A 15,648-nucleotide genomic window follows, 5' to 3' on the forward strand; every position below is an offset into this window, starting at 1 on the left:
TCAGTGGACTCCAGGTATTTTCTGATTTCCTCTTTGATTTCTTCAGTGATCTCTTGGTTATTTAGTAATGTATTGTTTAGCCTCCATGTGTTTCTGTTGTTTATGTTTTTTACCCTGTAATTTATTTCTAATCTCATAGCGTTGTGGTCAGAAAAGATGCTTGATATGATTTCAATTTTCTTAAATTTACCAAGGCTTGATTTGTGACCCAAGATGTGATCTATCCTGGAGAATGTTCCGTGTGCACTTGAGAAGAAAGTGTAATCTGCTGTTTTCGGATGGAATGTCCTATAAATATCAATTAAATCCATCTGGTCTGTTGTGTCATTTAAAGCTTGTGTTTCCTTATTAATTTTCTGTCTGGATGATCTGTCCATTGGTGAAGTGAGGTGTTAAAGTCCCCCACTATTATTGTGTTACCGTCAATTTCCTCTTTTATAGCTGTTAGCATTTGCGTTATGTATTGAGGTACTCCTATGTTGGGTGCATATATATTTATAATTGTTACATCTTCTTCTTGTATTGATCCCTTGATCATTATGTAGTGTCCTTCCTTGTCTCTTGTAACATTATTTTAAAGTCTGTTTTATCTGATATGAGTATTGCTACTCCAGCTTTCTTTTGATTTCCATTTGCATGGAATATCTTTTTCCATCCCCTCACTTTCAGTCTGTATGTGTCCCTAGGTCTGAAGTGGGTCTCTTATAGACAGCATATATATGGGTCTTGCTTTTGTATCTATTCAGTGAGCCTGTGTCTTTTGGTTGAAGCATTTAATCCATTCACATTTAAGGTAATTATCGATATGTATGTTCCTATTATCATTTTCTTAATTGTTTTGGGTTTGTTTTTGTAGGTCCTTTCCTTCTCTTGTTTTTCCCACTTAGAGAAGTCCCTTTAGCATTTGTTGTAGAGTTGGTTTGGTGGTGCTGAATTCTCTTAGCTTTTGCTTGTCTGTAAAGTTTTTGATTTCTCCGCCAAATCAGAATGAGATCCTTGCTGGGTAGAGTAATCTTGGTTGTAGGTTCTTCCCTTTCATCACTTTAAATATATCATGCCACTCCCTTGTGGCTTGTAGAGTTTCTGCTGAGAAATCAGCTGTTAACCTTATGGGAGTTCCCTTGTATGTTATTTGCCGTTTTTCCCTTGTTGCTTTTAATAATTTTTCTTTGTCTTTAATTTTTGTCAATTTGATTACTATGTGTCTTGGTGTGTTTTTCCTTGGGTTTATCCTGCCTGGGACTCTCTGCGCTTCCTAGATTTGGGTGGCTATTTTCTTGCCCAAGTTCGGGAAGTTTTCGACTATAATCTCTCCAAATATTTTCTTGGTTCCTTTCTGTCTCTCTTCTCCTTCTGGGACAACTATAACGCAAATGTTGATGCATTTAATGCTGTCCCAGAGGTCTCTTAGGCTGTCTTCATTTCTTTTCATTCTTTTCCCTTTATTCTGTTCCATGGCAGTGAATTCCACCATTCTGTCTTCCAGGTCACTTATCCATTCTTCTGCCTCAGTTATTCTGCTATTGATTCCTTCTAGTGTTATTGTATTGTTCATTTCTGTTTGTCTGTTCTTTAATTCTTCTAGGTCTTTGTTAAACATTTCTTGCATCTTCTCGATCTTTGCTGCCATTCTTTTTCCGAGGTCCTGGATCATCTTCACTATCATTATTCTGAATTCTTTTTCTGGAAGGTTGCCTATCTCCACTTCATTTAGTTGTTTTTCTGGGGTTTGATCTTGTTCCTTCATGTGGCACATAGTTCTCTGACTTTTCATTTTTTCTATCTTTCTGTGAATGTGGTTTTTGTTCCACAGGCTGCAGGATTGTAGTTCTCATTGCTTCTGCTGTCTACTGCTTCTTTTCTAATGGATTATAAAGGGCTACCAGTTCCTGAGTGCCTGAAAATGAAGCTGGGTATACAGATTCTTGAAATGGCTGTATCATCCAAAAGACTTCCTAAGATTAAAAGCAGCTGAAAAGAGCACAAAGGAACCACTGATAGGTTTGAACACACAAAAACAGAAGTTTATATTTAAATGTAAGAGAAAAAAATTAAGAGAAAAACTTGGCAATTTACAACAAATATGACAAGCAAAGGGATAATAGGCTATTACCGAAAAATCTTGTACACATTGATAATAAGGACTCAGAGGAGATGTTAACTAGACTTACTGAGGTGGTCATTTTACAATATATACAAAAGTAAATTATTATATTGTTCACCTAAAACTAATGTAATATCAATTATATCTGAAAAAACAAAACAAACAAACAAAAGAAACTACAAAAAAAACCAAACCACCACCACCACCAATAAAGAACTCAGTGGAAAAAAATGGGCAAAAGTTATAGATAACTCATAAATGATAATTTTAAATGGCTAACAAATATATACAGAGCTCAAGATTTCTAATATGAAAAGAAATGCACATTTAAAAAAGCATCTTTAAAAATTGGTAAAAATGAAAAAGTAAATGTAAAAAGCTGGTATCTTTTGAGATAAGCAAACTTATCTACTATCGGTGGAATATAGATGTGTATAATTTTTATAGAAATCTAGTTGGTTTTGTATATTAAGAGTCTTAAAATTCATACCATTTTACTAAGGGGATTTTATCCTAAAAAAATAATGAGGTATCACATTTGCATTATTATAACAGGGAAACCTGATAAAGATGAAATATCCAAAAACAAGAGAATGCTTTCTACATATGATGAAGAGCTAGTAAATAAAGGCAAAGTTTCTAAAGAATTTTTTTAAACCAGGAGGAAATATTTACATATAAGACTGAATAGAAGATGCAGAATAAAAATCTGTGTTTATAGTATGGACTCAATTGTGCATATAGGAATATATGCATGCTTAAAAGATTAAAGGGAATTGATCAAAATGTGATCAATTTGACACTGATGTGACTGAGCGATCATGCATACATTTTCTTTTTTTTTCTAGTTTTCAGTAGTTAAATTTTTTTTTGCAAACCCCTGGGGGTTGGGGTGGGGTTGGGGAACATTCATTAAAAATATTAAATAATACTGTCCAGATATAAATGATCCAACTGCAGCATTAAACTATAATGTGCAAGAAGCAAGCAACCTACCCCTGCTCCACGCTTGTGTTTGGTCGCTGCCCAGACACAGACTCTGAACTGTCAGTTAGAGATGGCACTACAGCCAAAAACCTGGAAAATTTAAAAACAGTATAAAATTGGAAATGACGTTTCAGTCAGGATCTAATGGGAACTTACAAAAGCATGATTCATTTAGATCTTAATTGCTGCATTTACCCCTGCACTACTCAGTAAATGGCAGCCAAAGGGAATATACAATAATTAGAACATTCTGTAACAAAAAAGGGTAGGATGATGGCTTCCAAAGCCAAATATAAAGATCCATAGCAAAATCTGTCATTTTCGATTTTTACATATGCTGCCACATTACTTGAAGAAAAAGCCTGACACACTGATTCACAGGAATTAATAAGTCAACTTAATGATGTCCTAAAGAGTGATTAAAAGCTGAATATTCACATGACAGTCAGTAGTGCTAACAGCTAAACAAATGATAGGACAGAGACATCTCTAACAAATGAAAATATATACACGATAAGAACCTTTATGTGACACTATTATAATTATTTTCAGAGTTGCTCATAATGTCAACATACATTTTTTAAGGGTAAAAAAGAATTGTGGGAAAATTCTTGGAATGAATGTGGACCTTGAAGTTGGCATACACACAGACATTTCTCAGATAAAGACAATCTCATCTCCTTGCCACAGCTTCTAGTTGGGAAGAGCAGATAATTTACTAACACTGAAAACAATATCACCTTTAGAAATTCATAAGATAGGTAACTAAAATTTCAGTCATTTACTTAGCTCTTCCCAATCAACATCCAGAGGCACTTTATCTGAAGAACTTCCCTCATTTCCCTCATGCTCACAGGTAGTATTACTGTACTGCAATGATAAGCAGTGTTGCTTGGTATTAGTCATTCCTCACTTGAAATACAAAACTTCCCTAATAGAGGGATTGCCAAGATCTACACCACTCTTCAAAGAATAAGAGGGCTCTCATATTATATTATGATAAGTTCATAAAAGCCTTACTATTCACATGCCCAACAGAAGTATTTTCAAGCACATGGACATATACTATTTTTCTTTTATAAGATAAAATTTAAACACAGTTTACCAAAAATGAAATATGGTTAGATTACATCAACTGCTTTACTTGGCTATACTACTTTTTCAAGGATGAAGGTATCCAACTTCTCTTCCAAAGTCAGAAAAGTCTCATATGAATATAAATTCTAAGGAAACTCAGGCTCTGCATTCAATAGCAAGGTATGACACTGTCTTCTTTTTGGTAAATATGAAAGAAGCCTATTTTGAATCTGAAGTATTATTTTTTTAAGCTCCAGTTTCATCAGCCTTTTACACTTAGAGACATGGGACTTTATCACTAAGGTGGCTTTTGATGATATCTACTACAAGTTACCAGAAGGAAAAATGTGATTTCAAAATAGAATAGCATCAGAAGAATCACATTTCAAGAAGCTGGCAAAAATGAAACAAACATTTTCTTCAAAGAAGTTAATTCATGGATTTAACAGATTTTTAAAAAACTAGCTGAACTGGCAATGATGCTTTACCTCCCATTTCTTCCCATGACAGCATTATGAAGTATTCCTAATAAACAATACCTTTGATAGACTTTGTTTCTAATTCCTTTTTGAAAAGCAAGGAGGTAATTCCGTCCATCTCCAGAGAAAACTTCCACAGCAATAGGCTGAAATGATCAGAGAGAAAAACATTAAGAAAAAACACAAATAGGGTTATATATTAACTTATCCACTATGAATTTCTATAATGTTGAAGAAATTAACTTGTTGACTGAAGAACATTGTTACAGTCATGAATTCCCAGCAGATTAAATTACACAATAAAGAGCGCCAGTTTGTTCTGCTCAATTTCTTTCTAAAATCTTTAACAGAATAATGGTAAAATAATTATAAAATTATAATTTTGTAAATTTATAGTGAGAATGCAATTTTATATAAAAAGAAAATTATAATATAAATTTGGATAGCTATAGGGAAAGATGGATAACAAAATATCACTCAAAGTTTTAGGTTGTGTTTTTGTTTTTTTTTTTAAGAAGGGGGATGTATTATAAAGTTATGCACCCATGTGACATGAGCTTGTCTATCATACAACCAAATCTAATACTCTAAGGAATAATGTGGATCCTATCATGTATACATCCTCTAAGTAAAGGAACCTGACAAAACGTTTATTACTACTAAATCAACCCACCTGCAGGAGATACCTCCTTTTATGAACTTCCTTGATATCTTCATAGGCAAAAATGCTGCATGTTCTCTTGAGTTGACTGGGGCCTTGCCTGGCTCCTCTAGGGATAATTGGCTCATGCATACTATAGGCAGCCCAGAGAAAGGAGATAATAAAAACACAGCAAGAGATAAATTCACTGTTCAATAAAGAGTGTGTTATTTTCAACATGTGAAGAGAAGCAGGAATCGATATATCTGAATATTTAGTTCAAAAAAGACACACCTTTAAGAGAATAATTTGGTAGCTACTCAGTATACCAGAAACCCCCTTTGGTGAATATAACTTAAAAAAAATCCTATTCATGCTGTCAGGGCTTATTTATCAGGCATAGCTGGCAAGTGCCAAGGCCTATATTCTTTTAGGGGGTCCAAGAAAATGTCTTAATTTCTTTTAAAATCAGAAGAAAAAACTGAACTTTCAGGTAGAAGAAAATATTTTAATATATAATATGAAAATGTTCATCTTTAAACCAACACAGTCAGAAAAACATCATCTTAGGTATCTTTATATGTAGGAAGAGGCCCATAAAAGTCATAATGTGGCCCTGATTGCTACTCAAAGTAATTATTTGAAATATCTCCTAGCAATGAAGATGATCATGTCCACATTCACAGTGCATGTTAGGTGTTCAAAATGTTAAAGGAAGAGAAGAGCGTGTTGATTTTCTAAGCCTTAAGCTTTTTCATCTCCCTTTGGGCTTTGTCTGTCTCTGGGTTTTCCATTACCCACTATCACGTCCATCATAGGGCTGGCAGAAGAAAAGGAAGATGGATAAACTCAGGCAGTTAATTCCTGCCTGTGCTTCAGTCACACTGCTTCTAGGGTACTCAGAGGACATGGAACCTCTTACGTTTGTTAGAGTATTATACAGCCGCCTGCATTTTCTCTACAACTGTGTTTGCACTGAAATTTGAAAAAAAGAACAATTTACAAATTCAGAATAACTTGATAAATATATAGATTATAATACAAGGAACTTGTATTATATCTAGTGCTATTAATGCATAGCAATAAATTGTATTTAGTTTTCATTTTGATAAATAAGGCAAATTTGTCTCTTATAGCCTTGAAATAACTATTACTCTGGTGAATATTTAATGATGGATGCACAAAAACTGAGAGATAACATTACTTGAAACACAATTTTTGCATTAAAAAAAACTATGTAGGACTTCCCTGGTGGCACAGTGGTTAAGAATCTGTGTGCCAAGCAGGGGACGCGGGTTTGAGCCCTGGTCTGGGAAGATCCCACATGCCGCAGAGCAACTAAGCCCGTGTGCCACAACTAGTGAGCCTGTGCTCTAGAGCCTGCGAGCCACAACTACTGAGCCTGCGTGTCACAACTACTGAAGCCTGCGCACCTAGAGCCCGTGCTCCGCAACAAGAGAAGCCACCGCAGTGAGAAGCCTGCCCACTGCAACAAAGAGTAGCCCCCGCTCGCCGCAACTAGAGAAAGCCTGAGTGCAGCAATGAAGACCCAATGCAGCCAAAAAAAAAGAAAAAAAACCAAACAAACCCATGTAGATATATTGCTTTCTAAAGATAGCTGTACTTTGTGTCTCTTCATTCATTTACTTACTTTGGAGGTAAGGTTTCAATATCTCTTATTTCCCTGGTTGCTGTCATTGTAAATCCATCAATCACATAAAAATGCTCTTTACCAAAAAGAAGTAGCCCTTCACTGGTATCTAGGCCCTGGACTCGAGCACAGCGGTACATGTGTTGGATCTATAAAGAAAACCATAAACATTCATTAATATAGTTTTTAAAAATCAGGTAATTTCTTTTTTTGATATAAATGAAGCAAAATGTTTTTAAACATGGATTTAATGGGCAAACAAGATTTTATGAAGATGTCACTCTGTGATGGCATCCCCTGAGCTAAGCATATTAACCAGAGTTTAAGCATATTAAAAAGAATAGCTAAGATTGCAGTCTGAGTTGCAGTTGACTTCAGTAAAAGGAAACAACCATTACTTATATCCATCCACCCAATCCACTTATCCTAACATTCACTGAGTACTAACTCTGTGCCAGGCACATGTGTACTAGGCTCTACAGTCAATGAACAAGTTAGAAAAGGAAGGAGACAGACACAAACTTTGCAGGAAAGGGAACTGAGGCATACATGTGAGGAGATGAGGATTGTGCCCTGGGCCAGGAAGGATGATACAGTGAAAAATGTATGCAGAGCCCGACAATCCTGAGTGAATTCCCAGTTCTGTTGTTCAACTATAGATTTGGTCAAATTTCTTAATGTTTCTGGGCTTCTGTGTCTTCATATAAGTTTCAAATATACTTCATTGGCTTGTCATGAGAGTTAGTGAGACATACATAATCATGTTAGGAATTGTTGGCTGTCTTCTCTTCCACATAGCTTACTTTCCTCTTTTCCCATAACAACCCCTGGAACTGGAGTTGTGGAATTTGTCTCTATTTGCTCTCCACTGGAGTCTGCCTGCCTGGCAGCCTGTTGTGCCATTGTAAAATGCCAAACTTGGCAGAAGTTGCATTTTCCTCATAGAAGGAAGGACTTGCTAAATCTCTCAATGTTAGCAGTGTTTTCTTTCCAACAGGCAGGATCTAGTCCTTAGTAAAAATTCTTACTTGCTCACACTCAGTTCAACATGAATCAAGGAAAAAAAAATCAGCAATTAAATCAGAGTCAAACAAATGTCAAATAAATGTCAGTCTAAATACACCTCCTGCACTATTCAAACTTAAAGCAATTAGAGCAAAAACTGTACTCATGAGTTTAAAAAGTTTAAAAAATGACAGCATCAGAAAATAGATTTTCTAAAATATGCAAATGTAAGTTAATTTTCATCACCACATCTGAACTACTTCAATAATAAAAACTTAGAATGTTACAGGAGAAAAACTGACATACTTTTAAAATAACCCTATTGTAAGTATAATATATACACAGAAAAAAATGTTTATTTCATAAGTGCATAGCTTGATGAATTTTCAAATGCTTAAAATATGATGCAACCAGCATCCAGATCAAGAAACAGAACATTCCCAAGGCCCTAGAAGCCTCTCTTGTGCTTCCTTCAGAGCTAATGTACTTTTATAGTTACATACTTTTTTTCTTATGTTTTCATTCAAGATTAATCAGGCCATATATTTGAACAGAATTAAAAAAATTAAACCTTAATTTCTAGTTACTATTTCTTAGTGGATAAGATTTCAAGTGTTATACCAAGATCTAATATAATAGGCAAAACAACCTTTAAAAAGGTGATACTCACTACACATTCAATTCACTCATTCCTTTACTCATTTATCCCTTTATTTATTCAACCAATCACTCCTTCATTCAAGGTTTACTGAGTTTCTATCAGGTGACTGGAACTGTGTAAGGCACTGGGATAGAAATAAGAAACAGTGCCTGCCTCAAAAGAGCTCACTATCTAGGTGAAGAGACAGACACAGGAACAAATAATAATAACATGATAAAGTGAGTGCTATATATAAGGCTTTATAAAAGCATAGAGGAGGGTGTCTAACTAAGCCTGAGCTGGCAAGACAGTGAAGGAAAGCTTCCTCTGTGTGAGCATTAAAGACATCCAGATAAATGATGTTGCATCAAATGCGAGTTACTAGGATAGAGGTTATGCAAGTGATGGAAAGAGGGGCATTTAGGCAGAGAACACAATGAGTAAAGCGCAGAGTAAAGAAATATCATGGATGTAGTGAACTGCAAGGCACAAAAGGCAGGGGGCTCAGGCTACATGGCAGAGTCAGTAAAGTGAGCCTGGAGGGGTCGCAGGGTGTAAGAGGCTGAGAGAAACAGGAAGGCAAAGTAGTCTTTTGTGAATGAAGCACAGCAGGGGTTAAGTACAAGGCTGGGGATGATGGTCTAGTTGAAGTTGCTTGTGTGGTTTGGTTACTGGAATTACAGAGGTATAGGAAAAAATACAGGGCCAAATTACTGAATGGGTTGTGTACATGGGTTTGAAATGAGAATTATGGCAAGAGTTGCAGCCTAATAAGGGTTTAGAGGAAGACAGTGAACTAGGTGTCAACTGTTAATACTATATCTGATGCAACTTCTTGCTGTTCAGTGTGTTCAGAGAGGTCAGAAAACCCTACAGATGAAAGACGCAGAGTGTTGAACCCAAAAGGGCGCCTAATACTGATTTCACTGCAGAGGCTAAAATATTTATCTTTGGCTGCCGGATAAATACCCTTCAACTAGTCTTGTAAAATGGAGACAAACCACTTAATACAATCCCTCCTTTTCAGAAGTAAGGCACCTTTTCTCCCTCTTCTAATAGGCGCAGCAGGGTGGCGTTGTCCGTTTTCTCCTCCTCTTCTATAGAGCTACCCTCAGCAATCTGGTCTTGTAGCTGCTCCTGGGTCTCCTCATCTCCTCCATCAGGTGCAGATCGAGACCGTTTTAGAGGCGGCTTGACCAGTCCTGCAGGATAAGAGCCAAGAGGGTCATGTGGTCTTGCTGGGGTCATGTGGGAGCCATTTAGTCCCTCCTCTACATTTCCAATTTGAGAGAGTTCTGGAAGGTATGGGGAGGCAGCACCGTTCAGTGGTCAACAGCACAGGCTCTGGAGTTAAACAGCCGCATGACCTTGGAGTATTATTTGTCCCCTCTGAACCTCAGTTTCTCACCTATAAAACCGGGACAAGAATACTACCTATCATGGATACCAGGAGGATTGTTGGAGGACTAAACGAGGTAATTCATGTAAAGTGCTTAGTATCACGCATAATAAATAGTAAATTCTCAGTAAGTGTCAGATGATGATGATAAACAGAGGGCTTAGCATAATTAATGGTAAAAGTGGTGGTGCTAATGGGCAGGTGTCACTGAGGGGATACCCTCAATAAATGATCAGTCATTATCAGAAACAAAAATAAGGACAGCGAGTTATAAACATGATTATAAGAGATTCCACCTACTTGGAGGGCCCATGAGGACTACTTCAAGACTCATATTACAAGTGGCAGTATGGTCACTCATACATGAATGAATTTGATTAAATCATCAGGCCATAAAGAATAAGAACACAATTCTTTTAAAAATATAGGGCCAGACAATTTAATGTGCCACATAAGTTAACATTTTACTGCCTACATTTTGATAATTTTATTGATAATCACAGGAGATGAAATTAAAATCAGCTGATGAAAGTAACCACTGATAACCCAGAGTATGGGAAGCACTCAAAATAAACTCTAAATCTCACATTTAATTTAATATTCTTTAGTTCTGTACGAAAAAAAGTAATGTTGTATCTACCAATGATAGTTACACTAAGAATTTTGGAAAAACGTAAATCAGCCTGTTAGAAACCTATCCTTTGAACACAAGTTATCAGAGGTTCTGCTCTGCCTTGGGAAGAACCTCATTTTCACATGTGAAAGAGTATAATAAATAAACAAGAAAGATCAAGTCTTGCTGAGATATCCACAAGGGGAAAAGCTTCCAGCTGCTTTATTTTTAGTTTGACGAATCAAAACCTCCAACTCTATGTCTAGCATAGCATCTTGCATATCACAGTAGTGACACCAATATTTGTGGTTTTAGCTCAATTAGACATTAGGAAAATGAGGCCAAGATGAGAAGTTAATGCCAATGACCCAAACACAAGACATCACAAACTCTGTGAATTATACACCTTGGTTATAGCCAGGAAATACAACTTTGGACCCATCTCAATAACTTTGCTGATGCAGTGTCAAGAAATGATAAGGCTGAAAACTTTGTTCAACTAATAAAAGTTTCAGTGATTCTATGAAAATGTTAGATGGATTATGAAATGTTTAGTAATTCATAGTTATCACAAGAGAGAACAGGTATAATGTAATAGGAGAAACCGATAACAATTACAGATAAATTTTTTTGTTGACATGGTCATATACTGTTAGTTTTTTATCAATGAGATCTGAAAATAATTTTTAATTTACAGTTCTTAATTTATATTCTAGGGCTTTATCTATAGACTACGCCAAGACTTTTGAATTTATGATAAATCAGAGGCTTAAAAAATTAAAACAATGGACTGATTTACTTATTCAGTATTGACTGAATCCCCATTTTGTGCTAGGCATGTGCCAAAATCTATAAAGTGAGAGGAGAAATAATCTCTGCCTCTGAGAAACTTATAATTTAGGAAAACATAAAGCAGTGAAAGAAATCACTGAAACTGCTATAAAAGATATGAGCAAAGTGCTATTGGAGGACAGCGGAGTTGGAAAAGCCTTCAGAGTAGGACAGTTTGACCCGTATCTTCAAGACTGGGTAGGTCCAGATCACAGAGAAGCTGTAGCAAGAGGGCAGAGGGCACACATATGCAGAAGTACAGAATCAAAAAGTCCATGGCCATTTTAGTCCAATTCATCACCATATGCATGTCTTTCTAGGCTCATAAAGTATAGCTTTGGAATAATCTGTCTTAGCTCATTGGAAGAAAGACCATTATTTCTTACTGTTGGCTAACATGCACTAATGACACATTTAGTGGTTGTTTTAGTTTTATACATATTTATTTAGTTTTCAGGGCCTTAACTTAAAATATCAGGTACCACCGAGAATTCTGCCAGATACAGTGAAAAAAAATTATCAAGCCAACGGCACATTACATTCATCTGTAGGCAATAAAGAAGAGCCAGTCTCTTTAGTTCTGATAAAGAAATCAATCTTTAAGAAGGGTGCGATAGTAAAATATGTACGGATACTTTTAGGTTGGCCCTACTGTTTAGAGTTGCTAATATTTTCATATAGATTCAAGTAAAAGGAATGCTCCCAAATGGTTTTTAATTAAAATCAGAGAGGAAGGCTGACCTTTGACTTTAGCAATAGTGTCTTCACCATGCTCTGGTTCTTGTTGAGTAGCTTCACCTTCCGAACTCTCTACTATGGCATCTTGGACAATGGCTGGGTTGCCAGAGGCTAGTCGCATGTAGTATTCTTTACTGTCATAACTTACAGCTCTTCTGTATCGAGCAGGTTTCTAAGAAACAACAAAAGGAAAGGACTCAGATAATTTATCTTCAAGAATTAATAGACTATTTATACAGGGTAAATCCACAGTCTTTTGGGTTAAGTTTCTCTATTTTTAAATTGCACTGATTTAAAAAAAATATATATAAAACAACAATATTAGCAGTTTTGTTCCTCCCGAAAAAAGAAACACATCATCTTTAGCCAAATGTTTCCATGTTAGTATAGTACAGCCTCACTGATGCATCAGTACAGTAGAGAGAATGCTCAGTGTCGGAGAGCATCAAGTTGCAAGGGGAGTCTAGTTTCTGAGGAGCCTGAAACTTTGCTTCCACCCCAAGTAAATAGGCCTAAAGGGCCATCCATTCAGTTGGAATTACCTGTGTGAGTGCTTACTTCAGATATTTGAAGGTAGGGACCCAGAACTGCCCTGTTCCCATATTCCCATATCTCTCTGGAACTCTGGAAATGGCCCAGACCTTCAGAGAGTCCTGACCCAATATGGAATCGACCGGCTTCAGGCCAGATGACACTGTTTGGTTGGCCTGCCACTCCAAGCTGGTGTGTCTAATTTGTTAAAACATCCTGTTGTTTGTTGTGTAAAAGAATGTGATCCATAAACTTACTAACTAAATGAGTATATCAAGAACATATAAGTCCATTTTGAAGAAGAAATTAATTATGTAGAAACATTAGAAAAGATTTACCTTTTTGGTGTATGATACAAGAGCATTTCCTTTTCAGAATAATTAATATTTATCCTAAAAACAGGTTCTCCGATTAACCCAAACTTTTTTTTTTTCTTAGAACAATAGATAATGAAAAATTAAGGTCTAAAGTTTCCTACAAAAATGTAAAACCATAGGGAAAAGTTTATATGTATACAGGTTGATCATAATGAGACCCAGACTTTAAATTAACAATTAAGAAAAAGACAGGGTTTGAAACATGCTTAAAGACCTTCCCTTTCTAAACATTATCTTTTTTTTTTTCAACTTGCTTGCTTTAAAAAAAAAAAAAAAAAAATCTTACCTTTCCTTTCCTATGAATGTCTAATTGAAAGTATTCTATCAGCCTAACTCTTCGACTCAGGTAGTTATATGTATTGTCTACAATAATGCTTATTTTAAGCAAGACCTTTTTAAAAAAATGATTTTCAACTAAAGTAGAAAACAAGTGTCCAACAGGAATATTTAGACTAAAATACTGAACCAATTTTGAGATGAAAAGATGCCTAACTCAAGCCACCATTACCCTTCTTTTAACTTCAGGTATAAAGTTAGGGAATGAAGAGAGCTGCAAGCTAACTGATGAATGATATGCAGCAAATGAAAACTGAAATATATAACATAGGAAAGTATTGAAATGATGTAAAAAAAATATTACAGTTATGGAAGGAAGGATCTGATGAACCAACTAATAATACTGCAATATTTTTGAAATGAAATCAGGGTAGTAAATTTTGTACTATAACAATTCTCTACATGAGATCTAACAATTATCTTCAACTCATAATTGTTCATTTTTAAAAAGATGAAAGCATAGTTAGTGATGGGCAAAACAATGAATTAACAGATGTGGGACAACATCTTGGTTACTGACTTTATATCTGACTTGGAACTATAAGCATTTTCCCTTAAATATTTTGAGGTATATTTCTGTGACATTTCTGAACTGGTTTTTTTTTTTTTTTTTTTTACTGAATTATGTACTGAATCCTTCTGGATTATATAAATTTAAATTAATTAAAATAAATTAAAACTGTATTTTAAAAAGTGGTCATATACACTTAGTTTCCATTTAGTTTCTTCTGATTGAAAAAGTAATTTTAAAAGAGAATACACTTGCATTCTCAAAATATATACTGTTTAATATCTAGAAGAATTAAATGAGTAATTGAAAAAAAAAAAGTTGGTAGTGTCAGGCTGCCCATTACTAACATGCCTTGGGACTTGTTAGTGTAAGTGTGAAGCAGTACACATTTCACGGTGAGAGCAGTGAATACTCAGCCTGTTAGTGAGCGGCATACAGACCCTAGAAAGCTGATCAGAACGAAGCGAGAGAGACGAGGACACCTCTCGGCGTGAATGAAATTCACTTTTCAACTCTAAGGAACTTACAGAAACAAGTTGAAAGTCAACTCTTTAGGTTAGTCTAGTCTACCATGCACTAAAATAAAAAAACAAAACAAAAACAAAATAACACAAAGGAAAAAAAAAACAAAACTGCAAGTATTTTGCATTCTTTTATGGTATTTTGTGTTTTACCTTTTGAGGAATGATATCATCGGGTGTCTCAGGCTGTTTACTTGGGATCTCAGACTGAAAACAGGGTATTAAGTATAGACACATCAGAAAAAAATAACAAAGAACAACACAAAAATAAAATATTCTTGAGGACTGTATGGAATGTGGAAGATGCACTCACACAAAATTAATATGATATCCTAAGCTGCTTGAAATAATCACTTAGCATCGTGTGATTGTTTTCTCAATTATCCAAAGTAGTTTTAAAGTAAAAGAAACTACACTAAAATTCTCAAGGCTACTGAACAGGACAAACTTAAAAATCACACACACAAAACTTCACCACAGGCTGCCAGTGTCATGGATGATTTACAGGCAACTCTTTATATGGCTTCAAAGGAAAAAAACAGAAAACCAGATAATAGAATCTAGTGCTAGCTATCACCTTCCACCTACCTTTTACTGTGTTTATCCCTAGATCTGTTTTGTAACAGAAGCAACTGGTTTAAACTATTATCTACAATATCCCATACCACAGAAATCACTAAGCGCCTGTTAGTGAAAAAACACCTTCCCCTAAAAGCCCAAGGACCTATTTCCTTTGCTACCTTCACAGCTATGACCTCAGAAAGGCTGAAAGCAGAAGGGAGACTGGATCATCAGCCTCCAAACCAAAAGTTTTTGTAAAAATTACTTCCTAAAGAATTAGGTAGTTACTCTATATTTTATTCTCAATAAAATCTCGACTAACAAGGCGGCAGTATCTGTTGAGCTGGAGTGTGTGGCCTGTGCGTGTAAACACACAGACAGCTACAGACAGACAGTAACACATCCAAGAATCATTCCAATTTTTCTTCCTTTTCACAGTTTGTACCTGGAGATGACTTCTAGTACCTTTCCCTAGAGTAAATATGAGCAAGCAAAATGCTTTTACAAATGTTTGCTTCCCTTGGCAAAACAAACATTGAACTACTGGGCATACTTTCAAATACTTAATATGGTTTTAATAAACCTCTCTCCTTAAAAGCAAACTTTTAAAAGCATACCTTATGTCGAAGGATAATCTTGAAAATATA

The 15,648-nt window shown here is 35.5% G+C and overlaps 1 protein-coding gene across 11 annotated transcripts in view; it reads right to left on the reverse strand.

Moving 5' to 3' along the window:
- WDFY3 (WD repeat and FYVE domain containing 3) overlaps nucleotides 1-15,648 on the reverse strand; it is a 270,532-nt gene that overhangs the window by 39,302 nt on the left and 215,582 nt on the right. For 9 of the 11 annotated variants that reach the window (XR_014264054.1, XM_082463207.1, XM_082463215.1 and 6 more), the window contains 7 exons: nucleotides 14,594-14,647; nucleotides 12,168-12,336; nucleotides 9,622-9,785; nucleotides 6,939-7,087; nucleotides 5,321-5,441; nucleotides 4,708-4,793; nucleotides 3,101-3,181 (listed from right to left, as the gene is read on the reverse strand). Coding sequence is in view for 10 of the 11 variants with exons in the window: in XM_082463207.1 (XP_082319333.1) it covers nucleotides 3,101-3,181; nucleotides 4,708-4,793; nucleotides 5,321-5,441; nucleotides 6,939-7,087; nucleotides 9,622-9,785; nucleotides 12,168-12,336; nucleotides 14,594-14,647 (824 nt within the window). In the remaining variant the exon portion in view is untranslated. The remainder of the gene's footprint in view (nucleotides 1-3,100; nucleotides 3,182-4,707; nucleotides 4,794-5,320; nucleotides 5,442-6,938; nucleotides 7,088-9,621; nucleotides 9,786-12,167; nucleotides 12,337-14,593; nucleotides 14,648-15,648) is intronic. The other 2 variants (XM_082463214.1, XM_082463211.1) reach the window with 1 other exon arrangement.

Source organism: Balaenoptera physalus, assembly GCF_965194825.1.
Source record: "Balaenoptera physalus genome assembly, chromosome: 5".
NCBI lineage: Eukaryota > Metazoa > Chordata > Mammalia > Artiodactyla > Balaenopteridae > Balaenoptera > Balaenoptera physalus.